Raw genomic sequence first — 18,321 nt, 5'->3', positions numbered from 1 at the left:
GTCCAGTAGTGTGGATTTTTGTTTTCTTTACATTGAGCTGTAATCCATACCGAAGACTGTGCTCTTTGATCTTCATCAGCAAATATTTTAAGTCCTCTTGACTTTTAGCAAGCAAAGTTGTATCATCTGTATATCCCAGGTTGTTAATGAGTCCTCCTCCAATCCTGATGCCACATTTTTCTTCATATAAGCCAGTTTCTCAGATGATTTGCTCAGCATACAGAATGAATAAGTATGGTGAAAGAACACAGCCCTGTGACACACCTTTATTAATTCTAAACCATTCAGTGTTCCATGTTCCCATGTTCTGTTTGAACAACTGTTTCTTGGTCCAGGTACAGATTCCTCATGAGCACAATTAAGTGTTCCAGAATACTCATACTTTGCTATGTTGTCTATAGCTTGTCAAGATCCACACAATCGAAAGCCTATGAGTAGTCAATAAAGCACAGGGAAACATCTTTCTGGTGTTCTCTGCTTTCAGCCAAGATCCATCAGACATCAGTAATGATATCCCTCATTCCAAGTCCTCTTCTGAATCCAGCTGGAACCTCTGGAAGTTCTTGGTTAAAGTATGCTTACAGCTGTTTCCACTCAAGAAGATAAAATCAAATTTTACAATAAAATTTGCAAAGATCTGGAGTCAGAAAACCCAAAGGGAAGAACACGCTCAGCATTTCTCAAGCTGGGGGAACTGAAGAAATAATTCATGCCTCGACTTACGTTATTTAAGGATTCTCTGGACAAATTACTGAATGATGCAGAAAGCATCAAAAGAAGATGGAAGGAATACACAGAGTCAATGTACCAAAAGGAAATGGTTGATGTTCAAACATTTCAAAAGGTAGTATATGATCAAAAGCCAATGATACTGAAGGAAGGAGTCCAAGGTGCACTGAAGAAATTGGCAAAGAACAAGGCTCCAGGAACTGATGGAATAAAACTTAAACTATTTTAAGAAAGTGAGGTGGCACAGGAGGCACTCACTCATCTATGCCAAGAAATTTGGAAGACAACTATCTGGCCAACTGATTGGAAGAGATCCATATTTGTACCCATTCCAAAGAGATGTGACCCAACGGAATGCAGAAAGCATCGGACAATATCTTTGATACCCCATGCGAGTAAAGTTTTACTAAAGGTAATACAGACAGCTCCAAGTATACTCATGGAGGTAGTAACTCTAAATATCATCTGAGAGAGAAGGAGTCTTCACATCAAGTATCAATGGTATCCCCTCTGTATGCAGGGTAGATAGGGACGGGCAACCTAGACATAGGATACGTAAAAAGAGGGGACGATAAAGGCACGGAGTGACTGGCTTACATGGTTTCAAGAGGGAGTATAGTTTCAGAGTGTGTGGGGGAAGATAGAGTCCACACTGAATACTTTTCATCTTGTCTAGATGGGTCTGGTGAAAGGAGATGGGGTAAGATTCTTATGACTCAAAAGTGAGTAATTTTGTTATCATGACTAATTGCAACTGTCACAGTCATAAAGGTACACGTTGTGTAACAAATATGCGGGAGTACCCAGGGGACATCAAGGCAAGTGGTTGGGTCCCCTCAGTGCAAGACTCTTCCAAGACTAAGACTCAATGGGAATACACGCTCTGATTGGTGACCACATTCATCACCGATAAAGGAAAGTGAGGGAAAAACAGCAATGAAGTGGTGAGCTAAGCCCTACAATGCTTAATAGACTCCTATGAACCCAGGTGGAGACCTGGTTGGCCAGCAGTGTGGCAAGACCTGGGGACTCTTGGGTCCACAGTCAGTGACATAGCCATAGAGGACTGGAGTGGAGAGTGAAGCGTCCAGCTGATAAGAAGAGAGGGCATATGCATAAGAACACCCACACGTGCAGATAAACCCACTTGACCTGGCTTCAATGACCTGATGATCAGAGCTCAACCAGAAGGAGACAATTTGATGAACTTGACTTACACCTATGGATGCAGTAGCTCAAAATAAGAAACAAATCTTTACAGCAAGGATCATTCCCACCCCCCCCCTCCACACACAGAGTAGACAGGGATGGACAACTTGGACATTGGCTACCCAAAATGGGGGGGCGACCCACAAAGGCAAGAAGTAACTGGCTTACAAGCTTTAAAGAAGGAACCTAGATCCAGAGGGCATGGAGGAAGGTAGAATCTCCACTGAGTAGTATCCAATCTGTCTAGGCAGGGCTGATGAAAGGAAATGCAGACAGGTCTCTTGTGATACAATAATGAATAATTGTTATCAGGACTGATTGTGAGGGTTGGAAATGTAAAGGTAGACGTTTTGTAGCAAGAAGCAGAGTGATTAACTTTTCAGTCTAGGAGCGGAGGTCCCTGGGACCATCAAGGGAAAAAGGTGGAGAGTGGGACCCTACCTAGAGAAGCAGTGATGCCTGAGATGGAGGCAGAGATGATGACGTAGAGAGATGGAACAACTGGGGACTTTAGACACAGAGAGGGTGAGGGGTTGTGTGCTGATGACCGGGGGAGTGGGGGGGGGGGGGAGGAGAGAGAGGTTTGTAGTGTTTACCCTTTGGTTGGTTGATGATACATGGAGGGGATTGTAACCATGGCAATTAAACGATATACAATAGGATGAATGTAAAACTAATGCTCTCTCATGTAAAGTATCACATAATTCACAATAAAACATTTAAAAAAACAATAATTTCAAAGTCTCATGGAATCCAGACTTCCTGGAGCTACAGAGGCTGGATAACCCCCTAAAAGTGTTATCCCAAGGAAATCTTTAAACCTTGAACTGTACTATTGAAGTCATCCTTTGAGCCCAATAAAAGTTTAACCTAATTAAAAAAAAAAAAAAAAATGGGGGAGAAGTTAATCTTACAATCCAGAAGCAGAGGACCCTAGGACCATCAAGGGGAAGAGCACAAGTGGAATGGTACACCTTATCCAGAGAAGCAGTGACACCAGAGATGGAGGCAGAGATGGGGACATGGAGCGAGTGAGCAACTGAGGACTCTAGATTCGTGCCAAGAGAGGGACTGAGAGCAGGCAGCCAGGAGGCAGACTTGCAGAATGTGCCTTTTGGTGGTGTAAATTATTTTATATACCTGAGTTTGAAAAAAAAGAGCTAATATGACTAGAGAGAAATACTGTTCACTGTACAAGGAGGAGACTTAAAAATGGCAACTTCAGAGGTGAGACAATGGATAACATCTTAAAAAAACAAAACCAAAAAAAACATGTCCTTGTGCATTTTGAATTTAACGCAAAGTAAGTTTGTTGTTTAAAAAGCACAAGAAAGAAACTATTAAAAAGGCGTATGTTTTAGGAAACAACTATGTAAGAGTCCTTTAACCTACTGTAACACTAGACGATACGGAGAGCTCCATAGCTTGCAGAACATCACCTGATGCCAATGAAACCGAGGCTTCTATTACAGATTACAGGTTCCTGAATGTTACGTTGAATGCTGGAGATTTACCTCATAAGTAAAGACTTAGGGCCACATAGAAATGAAGCAACAAGAGCTTCTCAGAAATACTAAGAGACAGTGTCTGGTACAACCATCCCAGCTTCAAAAACCATCTTTCCAGTCATGATTTCAATACCCTATCACTGTAAGTAACACCTGTCTTCTGGTAACATGTTAATCGCCCTTTCTCCAGTTGATTTTCACCCTTTCATTCTGTTAAAGACGTAAACTCTGGTCCTCTGAGCATAGGGAATGTTGCTTTGTAGATTAGGGCAGCCCTCTGAAGCCCTTTCAGAAACAGAGGATTTAATAATGACTAGTTTCAATGGCAAGAGTTCATTAAACCTACTGGCAGAGCTCTGCAAATGAATCATCGGATATAAAAAAATCACTTCCCTTCCTTCTCCATCCCCCATCTTCCTGCCTTAAATAAAACAAACAGTACAATGTAAAGCACAGTAGCTCTTTCATCTGACAGGGAAATGAGTAGAGCTAAAAGGAACCACTCTAATCTGCCACGTGACAAGTAAAGGAAACCATCTGAAAAGTTTCTGTAAGTAAAGGTGGATCAAAGGAAACCAAATCACTTAAATTTTAAGACTTAAACCAAGAACACTGACCTAAGCTATAGTTCAGTTTTCTTCCCCACCTCCAACATCATGTGGTCAGGGTCGGTGATTTGGCACACAGATAACTGGAACCCAACGAAGCAGAATGTTATAGATAGGGTGGGTATGCAACCCTAATAGTTCATTTTGGTTCTACACTGAGAAATAAGTTGTCATTAAGTGCCGTCAAGTTGGTTTCAACCCACAGCAACCCTGTGTAGGGTTTCCGAGGAGCAACCCATGAACTTGAACCACCCACCTTGCGGTTCAAACTGACTTTGCAGCTGAGCACATTAACCCACAGTGCCATGACTAGTTCAGTGCAGACCTGCTCTTATGAATATGCATATTATCTTAAACCTGTTGGAGCCAACCTGGAAGCAAACATGTACACAGCACTGTAGCTCTACTTTCAGAAAAGAACCATGCTTCATTTATCAGAGTACACATCAAATGACACTTAATGAATTAAAAAGGAAAAATTAATTCAATTAACTCTGTAGCTAGTCCAAGGCCAGGCCCAACTCTTTATGAAGAATGGTGGTAAGTGTATATATACAACCTCTTCTAACTAGTAAACTCACAAGATCTTCAGAAAATATGGCAACAGTAGTCCCACAGATGTGGCTGGTAGCACCTCACAGAACTAGGGGTGGAGAGGCAGTTCATCAATAAGCTTTTCTGGGTCAAAATATTCAAATACCACACAACAGGTATGGTTTATAAAGCAAAACAATATATATTAACTAATGTACAATGCATTTAAATATAAAATACATTTGATATTACATATAGTGAAAGGAAATTAAACATAACACAACATACAATAATTTCACTAATTTGTCAGATACCTTCTATACATATCAGGCAATGCACTTAGTACTGGGACTACCTGAGTAAATAATGTCAAATATTTACTCATCATTTCCAATGTTTGATCAAGCCCCTTCCAACTCCCTTAAAACCTGCTTATTAAAATGGTCAATATCCTCAAGAAAATGTCATTCTAACTACACAGCTTAACCATAGGATAAATCTGAACCGTAAGATGAACTACCTTTAAAAATAAAACAAGACTGAAAATGATCTTTGTACTGAGGCCACCAATGACCAAAATGGATTGGACTTAGAAAATTACTTCTTAAAGTACTTAAGGCAGGTATCAAATGGAGAAACAGAGAAAAACCTAAAGGCTGCCCTCTAGTTGGCCAGGGCCTCCCCCACCCCCTCAGAAGCAGCATCTGTTCTCCATTCATGTGTAAAAATTCAAGTTCCCCTTTGGGTATAAAGTTTAGCCCCAGATTTGTATAAAATGAACACAGATATCAAATCACTACATTTTCCCAGATTCCTAAGTATTGTACAAGAAGGGATCATAACCATGTTCTGAAGGACATGGTACTTGGTACCAAAACAACATACCCTGTTATTAAGATTCAGAGGTGCACACACAAACACCCATCACACACTTGGGAATACTCACTTAGACTGGGTCTGTTTGGTGATGTTCCGAATGGTGGCACCTTCTTTTCCTATGATGGCTCCCACAAACTGGGTGGGAACCAATAGCCGAAGAGGCAAGTCACATGGTTTCTGCTTGGACACTGATCCTGGGGATCCCTGCCTCGATGAACCCCTCTGCCCAAGCCCACGGCGACTTTGGGGCTGTTGGGAGGAGTTCTGCTGGGCAGCCATGTCATCAGGGATGTAGGCCACTTTCAACGTGAAGTTCTCCAGCTGGAATCCATTCAGTTTGTCTAATGCTCTGAAAGTTAAGAAGGAGCAGGGAGTGAAAAGACAGACTGAACTACAAGAGATCTTTTTAGCATGGCAACATCCTCCTTACTCACTTAGGATTCCTGCTTCTAAAACCTGTGAATAAAGCCAGTAAACAAGTAATCATCCCAGAACCTGAATTGATTCTGACGATTTATAACTTATAAAACACACACTTTTCCTTTTAAGTACATATGGGGCGGGGGGAAGGCAGGTAAGTTGCCAAAGGAACATGTGTGTCATGTAGCAGTGAAAAACAGAAAGTAAAAAAAGAATTATCAAATTCTTCATCAACCATGAGGTTAGTTAGTGTTAGCCTCAGAACACCCACACAGCCAGCAAGAGAACAAGTGGGCAGTCCTTGTCTTGGCTAGTCTTTAGAATGGAAAAGACATTAGAAAGGCATGCCTCCATCTGTGGCGCTGGGAGTTAATGCACTGGACTACAAAGTTGGTTTGAACCACAAGGTCGGCGGTTCAAGCTTATCACCTACCTCTTGGAAACCCAATACAAGATTTACTATAAGTCAGAACCAACTTGAAGGCACTGAACAAGATAAACACATACATTTTCAGAATAGGAGAACAAGTAACTCTAAGCCACTCACAGGAGATTGGTAGAATTGAATACTCAGGATAGTCAATCATTCAACAAATTCTCAGGACTAATTATGAGCCAGATCTGAGGAAACAGCGGTGTCCCGAATTTTGTAAGGCTTATAATATGCTCACCAGTCGCTCCTCGGAAACCCTATACAGGGTCGCTATGGGTCAGAACCGACTCGATGGCACTTACGGTATGGGGCCTCCTAATGTGGTGCTGTGGGTTATGCCTTGGAGTTCAAGGTCTGACTGAACGGATGGTTGGTGGTTCAAGCTCCTCAAAAACCCTGTAGAGGGTCACTATGAGTCAATCAACTCCACATCACTTAGCAACAACTTACAGCATGGATGAACTGCAAGGTCGATGATTCAAGCTCAGCAGCTGTTCCTTGGAAATCCTAAGTCAGAACTGACTCAATGGCACTTAACAATAATCCTTACGGTAGCAGAGTGCTACATCTTTGTTGCATGGAGTGACTGGCAGGTTTGAATAACTCTCGGTTAGCAGTCAAGGGCTATGATTAACACTGTACCACCAACACTTCTTTTCGATAACAAATGCACACAATATTAAAAGCGTGTCATTTATGTATTTTCAAAAAATAACCAAAATATCTTAGTCTTTAATCTACATTCCTGTAAGAAAATAAGTGACAGAAAAGAAAGAACAGTATGTTAAGTTAGGTTCCATCACCAGGAGATTGTCAAATAACGTTGCAGCGTCTGCCTGTCACCCTGTGGAAAGGAGGAAAAGGCAGCCCTTTGACACAGGAATCACATGATAGTATCTCCAATAAACATTGTATCTGGGGAAGAATAACTCATGAGACAATGCACCATCATGATCCCAGGCTGGATTGTAAAGAAGAAACCCAAGAGGCATGTCCATTTACAGAGGTGATGGTGATTTAGGAGGGCTGCAGATGGTGCAAGAGCAACTTCAAGTTACTTTTGGTCATTTTAACATAATTGTGAACTGGATAAATAATAGAACAAATTAGTTTTCCGTTCAACAGTTTGTCTCCATTTTGTCACATGTAATTTTGTGGGGTGTATTTGTATTTCAACTGGAGTCTTTTCAAGAAGAATTCTTTTCCTCCTCTCAATCTGAAGCAAAGAGTCCTGGTGTGGCACAGCAGGATAATGTGCTGAATGGACCACAAGGTCAGTGTAAGGCACAGGATTGGCAGTTCAAACCTATTGGCCACTCCTCAGAAACCCTATACACGATTGCTGTATGTCACAACTGCCTCAGTGGCACTTAATAACAACAACAATCTAAAGCAAGAACTCCCATATAAGGAAAGCTCAGTGTGAGCTGGGAACAACCACAGGAACAACACTGAGAGGCCACTGTAGGTCTGTTTTTTGCCCCTGCCCGGCCTGAACTTGGGGTCCACTGAAACAGAATCTGCGCAACCCTAGGGAAAATGTGGGGTTTTGGTTTTATTTTTTTTTTCAAGTTGTGCATGGAGAGACTTAGAAAGGTGTATATTAAGAATGTGTTCTGAAATCTCTGCCAACTTTTTGTGTTTTCCAATTATAAAAGATATATACACTAATATGATAGAATACAAAATTTGGATGAATCTTAAAAACATAATAAAATGTGCTAGACTTAAGAGAGCACCTAGAATACATACACTCGTGCTTTTTTATATTAAAGTCAAAACCTGGCAAAATTAACTCGGCAGAGCAAGTCTGGAGGGGAGGGGTGGTTACTGGAAGGGGCACTGCTGGAATGCTTGCAGTGGTGGTGAATGCTTTTCCTGGACCTAGATGATGTTTATGCGGGCATTTACCTTGTGCAAATTTTATTGAGTTGTATGCTTAAGATCCGATGGATCTTGGCTGAAAGCAGAGAGTATCAGAAAGATGTTTACCTGTGCTTTATTGACTACACAAAGGCTTTCAATTATGTGGATCATGACATGTTATGGAAAACATTGCGAAGCATGAGTATTCCAGAACACTTAATTGCGCTCATGAGAAATCTGTACATGAACCAAGAGTCAGTTGTTTGAACAGAACATGTGAACACTGAATGGTTTAAAATTAAGAAAGGTGTGCAACAGGTTTGTATTCTTTCACCATATTTATTCAACCTGTATGCTGGGCAAATCATCCGAGAAGTTGGGTTATATGAAGAAAAATGTGGCAACAGGATTGGCGGAAGACTCTAACAACCTACGATATGCAGATGATACAACCTTGCTGAAAGTGAAGAGGACTTAAAATATTTACTGATGAAGATCAAAGAGCACAGCCTTTGGTATGGATTGCATCTCAATGTAAAGAAAACAAAAATCCTCACCACTGGACCAATAAACAACATTCTTATTAACCGAGAAAAGATTGAAGTTGTCAAGGACTTCATTCTTCTTGGATCAACTATCAACACTCATGGAAGTAGCAGTTAAGAAATCAGAGGACATATTATATTAGGCAAATCTGCTGCACAAGACCTTTTTAAAGTATTGAAGAGCAAAGATGTCAGCTTGAGGACTAAGGTGCGCCTGACCCAAGCCATGGTATTTTCAATAACTTCATATGCATGCGAAAGCTGGACAGTGAATAAGGAAAACCACAGAAGAATTGATGTTTTTGAGTTATGGTGTTGGAGGAGAATATTGAAAGTGCCATAGACTGCCAAAAGAACAAACATGTGTTGGAAGAAGTGCAGCCAGAGTGCTCCTTGGAGGCCAGGATGGTCAAACTTGGTCTCTCATACTTCGGACATATTGTCAGGAGGGACCAGTTGCTGGAGGAAGATACCATGTTTGGTAAGGTGGAGGATCAGAGTAAAAGAGGAAGACCCCCAGCGAGATGGATTGGCAAAGTGGCAGCATCAATGGGGTCAAGCATGGCAACAATTCTGAGGTTGGCCCAGGATCAGGCAGTGTTTCATCCTTTTGTGCATAGGGTCACTATGAGTTAGTATCAACTCAATGGCACCTAACAATAAGAATTGGGTGTTTTCCTGTATGTGTTATAACAAAGCTCAAAAGTGAACCAAAAAGTCCTTTCCCGAAGATACGTGGATAAATGGATAGAGAAAATGGAAAACAGCTTGAGCCACCACCATCTCTGTCGCACTGCCCCAAATCAGACATGTTGTTGTTGTTGTTAAGCACCGTCAGTAGATTCTAACTCCTAACAACTCTGTATAGGGTTTCCAAGGGGCAGCAGGTGAGTTTGAACCGCAGACCTTGCGGTCTAGGGCTTATCTTATAGTGCCACAGCAGGCCCTGTGGGGCAGTTCTACTCTGTTCTACTGCAGGTGGAACTGAAGCAATCACCTTGGTGGCAATGGAATGGGTTTATGACATATACAAAGCTAAAATGGCAGAAATTTCAATTAATAAGCTGTTCATTCAAAGCCAACTTCATACCTTTTCAAAGGCAGAATATAAAACAGATTTTCAAAAGTTCTTTTAAAAAAAAAAGGAAAACTGAACCCAGTAACAGATTCATCTATGCTCATAAAAAACTGTAAAGTTCACTCCTATATCCTCTTCAATCGCAAAACTGAGCATTGCTAGCTTGAAAATAAATTTTGACTTGGAATTAAAACAGGACTGTCACAATAAGATAGCTTGTTTCTTGAGAGACAGGCAGACACAGATTACATCCCTTCCCCAGGGGATAAACATGGGTAAATGTGTGTCACTAGATGCTACTATGTATTCTGGGGCTAGATAGATGGTCACCAAATCTCGTGAAACAACTCTTTCAACTTGGCATAAACTATAACTGACAAACTTCATTTTGCTGCTTTCTAGAAGTTTTCTCTTCAGGGAGAAAAGAAAAGAAGATTCTCCTACTCAGCAGTTCAGATAACATAATGCTCCATTACAAAATGCACTATCGGGGCTCCAGTGGCTCCAAATGCAGGCTGTTCCTCTCCAAGAGTATACAATCCACAGAGTATGAGAACTAGACAGTGTAAGCCCCAACTAAGTGGAGCATCCAACTCCCCTGTCACCATGCTCCAAACACAGCCAGAAAAGGTCAATCTACAAGACATCTGGAGTCCTGGTGCGGCGCTGTGGGTTAATACACTGAACTGTAAGGTCGGTTTGAACCACAAGGTCAGCAGTTCAAGCTCACCAGCCACTCCTTGGAAACCCTATTCCGGGCCCACTATGAGTCAGAACCGACTCTACAGCACTTAACAACAACAACAACAACAAGAAAACATTTACATAAAAAAGAACTTCAATGTAAGTATTCAAAACCTACGCAGTCAGTTCCGACAGATATCTACAACGACAGGTATCTACACCATACATATTACTTGGGATCCTCTTTTCATTATTTGACTTTTTCCTTTGCAGCCATTTTTAAGAGTTGTACTAAAAAGGTAAGCAATTTTGCTAGTAAGTAGTACTTAATTTTACTGATAACAATTTTACTGGCGTGGATCACACTTTAGAGTTGAAAGGTTCTTGAGGAGATAAGTAGCTCAATTGCAAAGAGGAGGGGGAAGAAAGGAAAGAGAGAAGGGAGGGGAATAAAGACAGGGAGGAGGAGAAGGAAGAAGAAATGAGACTGAGAGAGTTTAACTTATCCTAGGAGCTTTGGTAGCATAGTGGTTATGAATCGGGCTGTGAACCCCAAGGTCAGCAGTTTAAAACTTCCATCTGCTCCGCGGGAGAAAGATAGGCATTCTGCTCCTATAAAGATTTACAGCCTCAGAAACCCTGTACAGGGTCACTATGAGTCGGAAGCGACTCCATGGCACACAGCCACCACCACCAGGGTATATAAATGCAGATCTGAATTGTGAGTAAGGGCAGGGACTAGAGACCAGAATCCTATCCAGGCTTAAGCAACAAGCAGTTGTATGACCTCGCAAAGACCATTTTCCTGTTATCACTAGCTTCTTCATCTATAAAACTAGGAGACTAAACTCATGGTCCCTTTCAACACATCTCAAGTTCCCTTTTCCTTATTCTCAGATTGTCACTAATATCACATGAGTCCTTAGATAATGAACTTCAGAGCCATGATTGAAATGTCCTAAAATTCAATTTTCCCTTTGTTTCAAGAATAAGCCATTGGTACATATAATTCAGCAATAATTATCAAAGCCTGGTAATACCAAAGCAGGGATTTTCCTTAAGGATATAATTCCCAAATATTTACTTCCAAAGGGCTTCATTACTACACTGGTTCAAAAAGCAAAATAACTGCACTAGCCTAGATGAAACATAGAAAATAGTATCCAGAAACTGGTAAAAATAAGACTACTGCGCAGGTATTATACTGTACAAAATATACAGGTAGTCCTCGACTCACAGTGGGGTTTGTTCCAATGATAGTGTCATAAGTCAGTTCTGATGTTAGCTGAGTACTTTTAAAAACAACAAAAAAACCTTTCATTACTATTGTCTTTTATTTTCAGTATTTTTATAAATTTGGTCTTTGAACATCTGCAAAGTAAACATCTGAGAACATCAACATCAGCAAGTTACATGCTGTAATTAGTATACATTACTAATGATTTGGTCTGTTGTTGTTTAGTGCTGGTGAGTCAATTCTGACTCATAGGGACACTATATAGGAGTTGTCAAGGAGCAGCTGGTAGGTTTCAACTGCTAACCTTGTATTGAGCAGTCCACTACAATGCCATACCAGGACTCCGTTACTAGTGATAAGATGTACAACTCAAAATAATTGTAATGTTAGGAGTGTCAGAACTCCAGTATGTCATAAATGAGGGATGACCTGTATTTAATTTTTTTAAACTATGCACAAAAATAATCTTTGTCATTTTACAAGTTATGATGCATGGACCAAGCTCCACATAGGCTCTACAGAAAATTTTACAGTAATTGTAACTGAAAGGCAAAGTAGCAAGAGATGCCCTTTTCTTGCCATTTTTTATGCTCCTTCTTTTTCTATAATAAATTTTGTTAAAATAATTTTTAAAATTTACATTTGAATTCCTTCCACTTGCCAACAACAAGTTGCTTTACCAAACACTTCTAACCATAACCACATGTGCCTGATACAAAAAAGAGCTGCAATGATACAAGAAGAACAGCTTCAAAATAATGTATAAGCATCCCTGTTCCCCAGTCAGAGTAAACCTCAGAAGCACTCTAAAGAAAAGAAACTATAAAAAGTAAACATCTAAAAACTTCAAGAGGTTATTTGTGATCCTACATAAAAATCATCCAAAGAATAAGTCTCTCCTTGACTACTTACCTGGTGTATCTGAATAGGGCAGAAAATTGCATTCACTAAATACATGCTTTGGAATATCAATACAAGGGTTTAAGGTAAAATTTGTTGTTGTGTGCCATCGAGTTGGTTCCGACCCATAGCGACCCTGCACAGGGTTTCCGAGACTGTAAATCTTTACGGGAGCAGAAAGCCTCATCTTTCTCCCGCGGAACAGCTGGTAGTTTCGAACTGCCGACCTTGAGGTTCGCAGGCCAATTTGTAACCACTATGCTACCAGAGCTCCTTAAGGTAAAATAGCAACTGCTATTTTCTTTTTGTGAGCTGTTAAACACGGATTTTTCTTAGCCACAAGGTGGCAGGAACTTCCAAGTAAATTTTGTCTTAGAGGTATAGCCATAGTGAGGAATCTTCTTACAGTGGCATTCAGAGCAACTCAACACTTCTAAAACTAAGTCACCTAACTCCTCAGTATCAATGGTCATTTATCACCTGAATGAAGAATGTTGTTGTTAGGTGCCACTGAGTCAGTTCTGATCCATAACGGCCCTGTACAGCTTGATGAGCTTGAACCACCAACCTTGCAGTTCAGACCAACTTTGCAGTCCAGTGCATTAACCCACAGTGCCACACCAGGACTTCGAAATGCAGAATTAACAATAACAAGGTATTATCCATGGTGCTTCAGGATAAGCATTGGACTGCTAATCGAAAGGTCAGAGGTTCAAACCCACCAGCCACTCCTTGGAAACCCTACATAGGGTCACTATGACTCAGAACCGACTGGATGTCACTGAACAAATCGTAATGAAAAACACGTTGTAGGTGACCCTGAACTTCCCAAAGGAACCAGCTTATTTGGTGGGAAATGGGGGACAACGATCTTTAAGAAATTTAGTAACCATTAACATTTGGAGGGTATTATCTTATTGCTTCTCAACAGCGTCAGGAACTAAGGACTATAAATATTCTCATATTGCACATGGCAATAAACCAAGACCAATCAATCAACCTAATAAACCAAGACCAATCAATCAACCTAACAAAAGTCACAACTAAAGAACGGTGGCTCAGAGAGTGCACTCCATGGACCTAGACTCTACAATGAATCCTCTTCCTCTCTGTTCTCTATTTGTATCCTCACATGCACATCTGTTACATAGACAGGCCCTAAGAAGAATGTTGTTGTGAAGTGCTGTCAAGTTGGTTCTGAATCATAGCGACCCTGTATAGGGTTTCCAAGGAGCGGCTGATGAGTTTGCAGCACAGAACCTTGCAGTTCAAACTGACCTTGAGGTCCAGTGCTTTTCCTGTGGGGCCACACCAGGTTGAATGAGAGTATCAGTTAAGTCCTCATTGCCTGAAGCTAAGTTCTGCCTAGCCCTCTAAGCATTGCGGAGAGTGGAGAGATGGTACCAGGATGCTCAGGCAGCAGGCAGTTGTGCCAGAGCAGTGTGTGAAGAATTACTATCTTTTGATAAGACTATTTTCTCTATAAAGATATGCACAAATATATCCATTTTGTAACTACAAAAAACTCAAGCTCAGAGAGATCAAGACTACATGGTCGATGTTTTTTCTATGACATCCAGTAATTCTCAAATTCTCCTCAGACTAAAAATGTATTCTACTTTTAATAATTAGAAAGTTTTGCTAATAGATGCCAGTATTCATAACATTGTATCACAAAACTGATTTTTTTTTTCCCCTTTGCGTAATTTATTAACTGTCTCTGAATACCAAACCTCATTTTCATTGATTTTTTTTAAAGGCTTGCAGGGCTAAGGAGGAAATCAATATTCCTATAAATTAACAACTTAGGTAAGAAGTAAAACCCCATGATTGCTCTCCTAGTCTTCTCTCGCACCATGAGAGGCATGGCCTGGAGGACAGGAACTTTGTCTTCATTCATTGGCAACTTTTTTTTGGTTAATGTTGTTGTAGTGTGCTGTCCGATCAGGTCTGAATCACAGCAACACTGTATAGAGTTTCCTACAGTGGCTGGTGGGTTTGAACTGATGACCATGCTGTTAGCAGTCAAGTGCTGATCCTATAAGGGGGCCATTCCAGCGCTCCTGCCTTCATTCACCGACAACTTTTGGTCACGTTCTCAAATATTAGTTGACTGAATATTAGAATAAGGACTATGATAACAATTTCTCTAATTGAAACACTCCATTTATTTGTTTAGGTTAAATGATTACACAATTCCTAGCAGCCTCCACTCCACCCCTTCGGAACAGGAGGACCCTGTCAATCTAACCACGCCCAAGTATTTTTTATAGGTGTCTCCACACTGAGCTTGCCGTCATGTTAGGATTACATTCCGCAGTAATTCTGCCTTGACTGACCAGTCTTACCCTTCCTGTGGGCATACTTTTAATGCTTTAGACAGATAATAATGGTTAAATGTGAATTAGCTTGTCCCTACTCAATTGCATGCCTCTTCAAAGCAAAGTCATATCCATCTTCAATACAGGATCTCCCACCAAACTAAATACCTATTAAACTGGGACCTTTTCCCCCCTTTACAAAACAAGATTTACCTAAGTTTACAAACAAGAGAACTAAACTCTAATATTCTTGGGTTTATTTTCTATCTAACCTGGACTGGGCCAAATATTCATTAGGGATTTTATAAAGAGCCCATGAAACTTTTGTAGACAAGCAGAGCCCGTGTTTTCTCATGGTCCTCATTTTCACTCCCCAGTCTACTGTGGACATAAAATGTGAAATTTTCCTGTTCTTCGTTTTATCTGATGGTTGCAGAGCAACGTCTAATGTTTTAAAAAATCCATTTCTTTCACAACTAAAAGCACAAATGACTAATTTCTATAATAGCCAAAAATGTCCTATACCCGCTTAATATTTTTAATGGATAAAAATGGTAAGACAGAAGGAAAAACAGTGTTTTTAATGCATATTAAAAGATGACCACTTATGAGAAATTACAATTAACATAATCAGATATCACTTTGTATTTATCAGATTGGCAGTTTGCTCAAACAGTGTGGGGCAGAGAGTGGAGTAATAGACATTGCTGGTGGGAGTTTAAACTAGTTCAAGCTCTGTAAAGGACAACATGCCAATATCTAACACAACTGAAAATGAACCTAAAAGGGTAAGTCAAAAAGTATGGCTACAAAATCATAACTTTCTTTATTAAAAAAAAAAAAATCAAAATGTGAGAACACAGTTTCTCTACACATATGTTCCATCTAGGTTTACACACGTTTAAAGGTAGGCATTCCATCTATCCCTTTCCCCAAAGACTTCTGCATCTTTCATCTACTCCATGTCAAAATGGCAGTTGTGGGACCTGAAGGTACTCAAATCGTGTTCCTCTGAAATAAATTCTTTGATTTGACATGAAAGGCGTGAAGGTAGATGGGTAAGGTGTCCCAGTGAAATTCTCATAGGACAGACCTTCTGAGCAGGTACACTGTCATGATGGGGGAAAAAATTCCTTGGTGTACGATTCCTGGCCTTTCACTCACTCAGGCAGTTTCACATTTTCTCAAAATTTCTTCCTAATAAACCTCATGTCCATCCTGTGTCCTTCAAAAAAAAAAATCTATCAATATTACTCCTTTGTTGTTGTTAAGTGCCATCGAGTCGGTTCCGACCCATGTGTAGGGCTTCCGAGGAGCAGATGGTATCCCAAAAAGCACTCTCCATAACCTTCTGAACTGAGTTCACTGCCTTGAATTTAACTGACCCAGCAGAAGTCATTTCTCAGACCTCCTTTCTAACGGTACCCTAATATGACTAAGACAAGTGTTATCACTGAGAGAACTTGTCTGTAGCCATCCATGATCACAGAGACACGCTAAAACAGGCACTGTCTGGAATAAACCCATACAGGTATGAAATGGAAACCTAGTACCATTATGCTTTGACTTACCTTCATACATCTCACCTAATTCTACTTCTGGGAATTTACCCTATAGATTTACATACAAATAACATGCTTAAAAAAGAAGACAAGATGTACCATTATTCATAACTGTAACAGTCCAGGGAAAGAAATCTAAATATCTAATTTGAGACTAATAAGTCATTTCACATACCTTAATAAAAATTCTATTCAACTAAAAGAAAGAGTTATATGAAGAAAACATTAAAATGTTATGGTAGTATTTGTGTGAAAAGGAGGGAAAAATACATGTTACTTGTTTTCCATAGGATTATCAGTGAGGAAGGGGACAGAGTAGTTGGAGAACAAAACCAGGAAGAAGATTTACCTTTGGATCTTTAAAATATTTAACAGTGTGAATATTACCAATTTTTAAAATACAGTTCCATTTATAGCAATCAGATTTTCATCTCCTTCCTGGCCTTATCTTCCCTAGTTCTTCCATGAGTGGGCACAGCCTTTGGTAACCTAGCCAAATCCCCACTTCAGTTCATTTCACCCTTTTCCTTTAGGACTCAAAGTCAGCAAGCATGGGCTTTCCACTTTCTCTGTCTAGCACAGAAGCTAGAGTCTGTTTCTGCCTGACCTGTGCAGGGGAGGTCATGAAGACTTTCTTGTCTGCAGGTTGTGGTGCTAGGAACATTGTGTGCACTCCTTCATGAGCCTATTTAGAGATGACATGTCAAAAGCAGTCTACATGAGACCCATTTTGTCTCTCTAGGGTTCACCAGACCAGTCCTAAGTCTACAGAATTATTTTTTTCTTATGCAAGACAGGCAAAAATTCACAGATCAAACTATCAAATGCACTAGAATATACTTTTGCAATATATCTGGAAGCAAATTACATTATCCCAATATCTGTACACTCCTAAATGACAACAGTAATCATTAGAAAAATTAGTAAGCAAGACGACTTAACATTTAACACTACTCTGAACAATTGGTCAACTTACTAGCTTTGAGGAAAATAGTAATAACGTATGTGTCATACCAATAAGGGGAAAAAAGGAAGTCTTTATGTAATTTGACAAGAATATCCAATCCCACAGTTTTCTGCAAAGAGTAGTAATTCAACTTCATATTATATCACTACATTAATGGCATTAGGAATATACTGAAAATGTAGCAAAACGGTAACAAATGCAGATACTCACTAGGCAATCTACTTTGCAAAGTTTGACCCCCAAATCATGTCTTTTCAAAATTAGAGTTTTCTTCTGATTATCCATCAACCTTTCCCCTGAATTATAAAATTCACAAAGTATAAATTAATAGACTCAACCGCTGGTTGTTACAGACAGACAAAAAGTTTCAAACTGCTTACTGTCTAGCTTGGTCCTTACTGGAATAGGTTACATTTACAACTGCCGTCTCGGAGTCAGTGTTCACTGGAGGAAGAGAGAAACGAAGAGAGGGAAACAGCGTTAGTTTTCTTCCCACTTCCTTCCTTTTACAAATGTGAAAGCAACTGAGAAGACATGTACCTTGCTCGCAGCTCTCCACCACTCCATACTGGACTAGTAAACTATCCAGCACCTATCAAGGAGGGGGAGAAAAAAAGGATCAATTCCCAAGTCATTAGCCAGGCCAGGAAAATGTTTTAAAATCACAAAGTAATTGTGGTGACAAAGAGCCAAAAGATTAACTGGGGCTGTGGTTTACAAAACCAAGGAAAGGATACCACAAAGAGGACATTCTGGTTATTCTGAGCTGTAAAACCAATCATTGTATGAGAGTATAAACTTTAGGTAGGTGTGCCTCTCACCTGTGTATAATCCAAACTCT

The 18,321-nt window shown here is 40.1% G+C and overlaps 1 protein-coding gene across 2 annotated transcripts in view; it reads right to left on the bottom strand.

Moving 5' to 3' along the window:
- Window positions 1-18,321, bottom strand: part of IGF2BP3 (insulin-like growth factor 2 mRNA binding protein 3) — a 181,617-nt gene that overhangs the window by 39,295 nt on the left and 124,001 nt on the right. For both annotated transcript variants that reach the window (XM_006832214.1, XM_006832215.1), the window contains exons 4-6: window positions 18,021-18,072; window positions 17,861-17,924; window positions 5,535-5,816 (exon numbers count right to left, since the gene is read on the bottom strand). In XM_006832214.1, the coding sequence (XP_006832277.1) occupies window positions 5,535-5,816; window positions 17,861-17,924; window positions 18,021-18,072 (398 nt within the window). The remainder of the gene's footprint in view (window positions 1-5,534; window positions 5,817-17,860; window positions 17,925-18,020; window positions 18,073-18,321) is intronic.

Source organism: Chrysochloris asiatica, unplaced genomic scaffold (assembly GCF_000296735.1).
Source record: "Chrysochloris asiatica unplaced genomic scaffold, ChrAsi1.0 scaffold00006, whole genome shotgun sequence".
Lineage (NCBI taxonomy): Eukaryota > Metazoa > Chordata > Mammalia > Afrosoricida > Chrysochloridae > Chrysochloris > Chrysochloris asiatica.
Note: the sequence above shows the minus strand (reverse complement) of the source record. Positions and strands in the feature narration are given on the sequence as shown.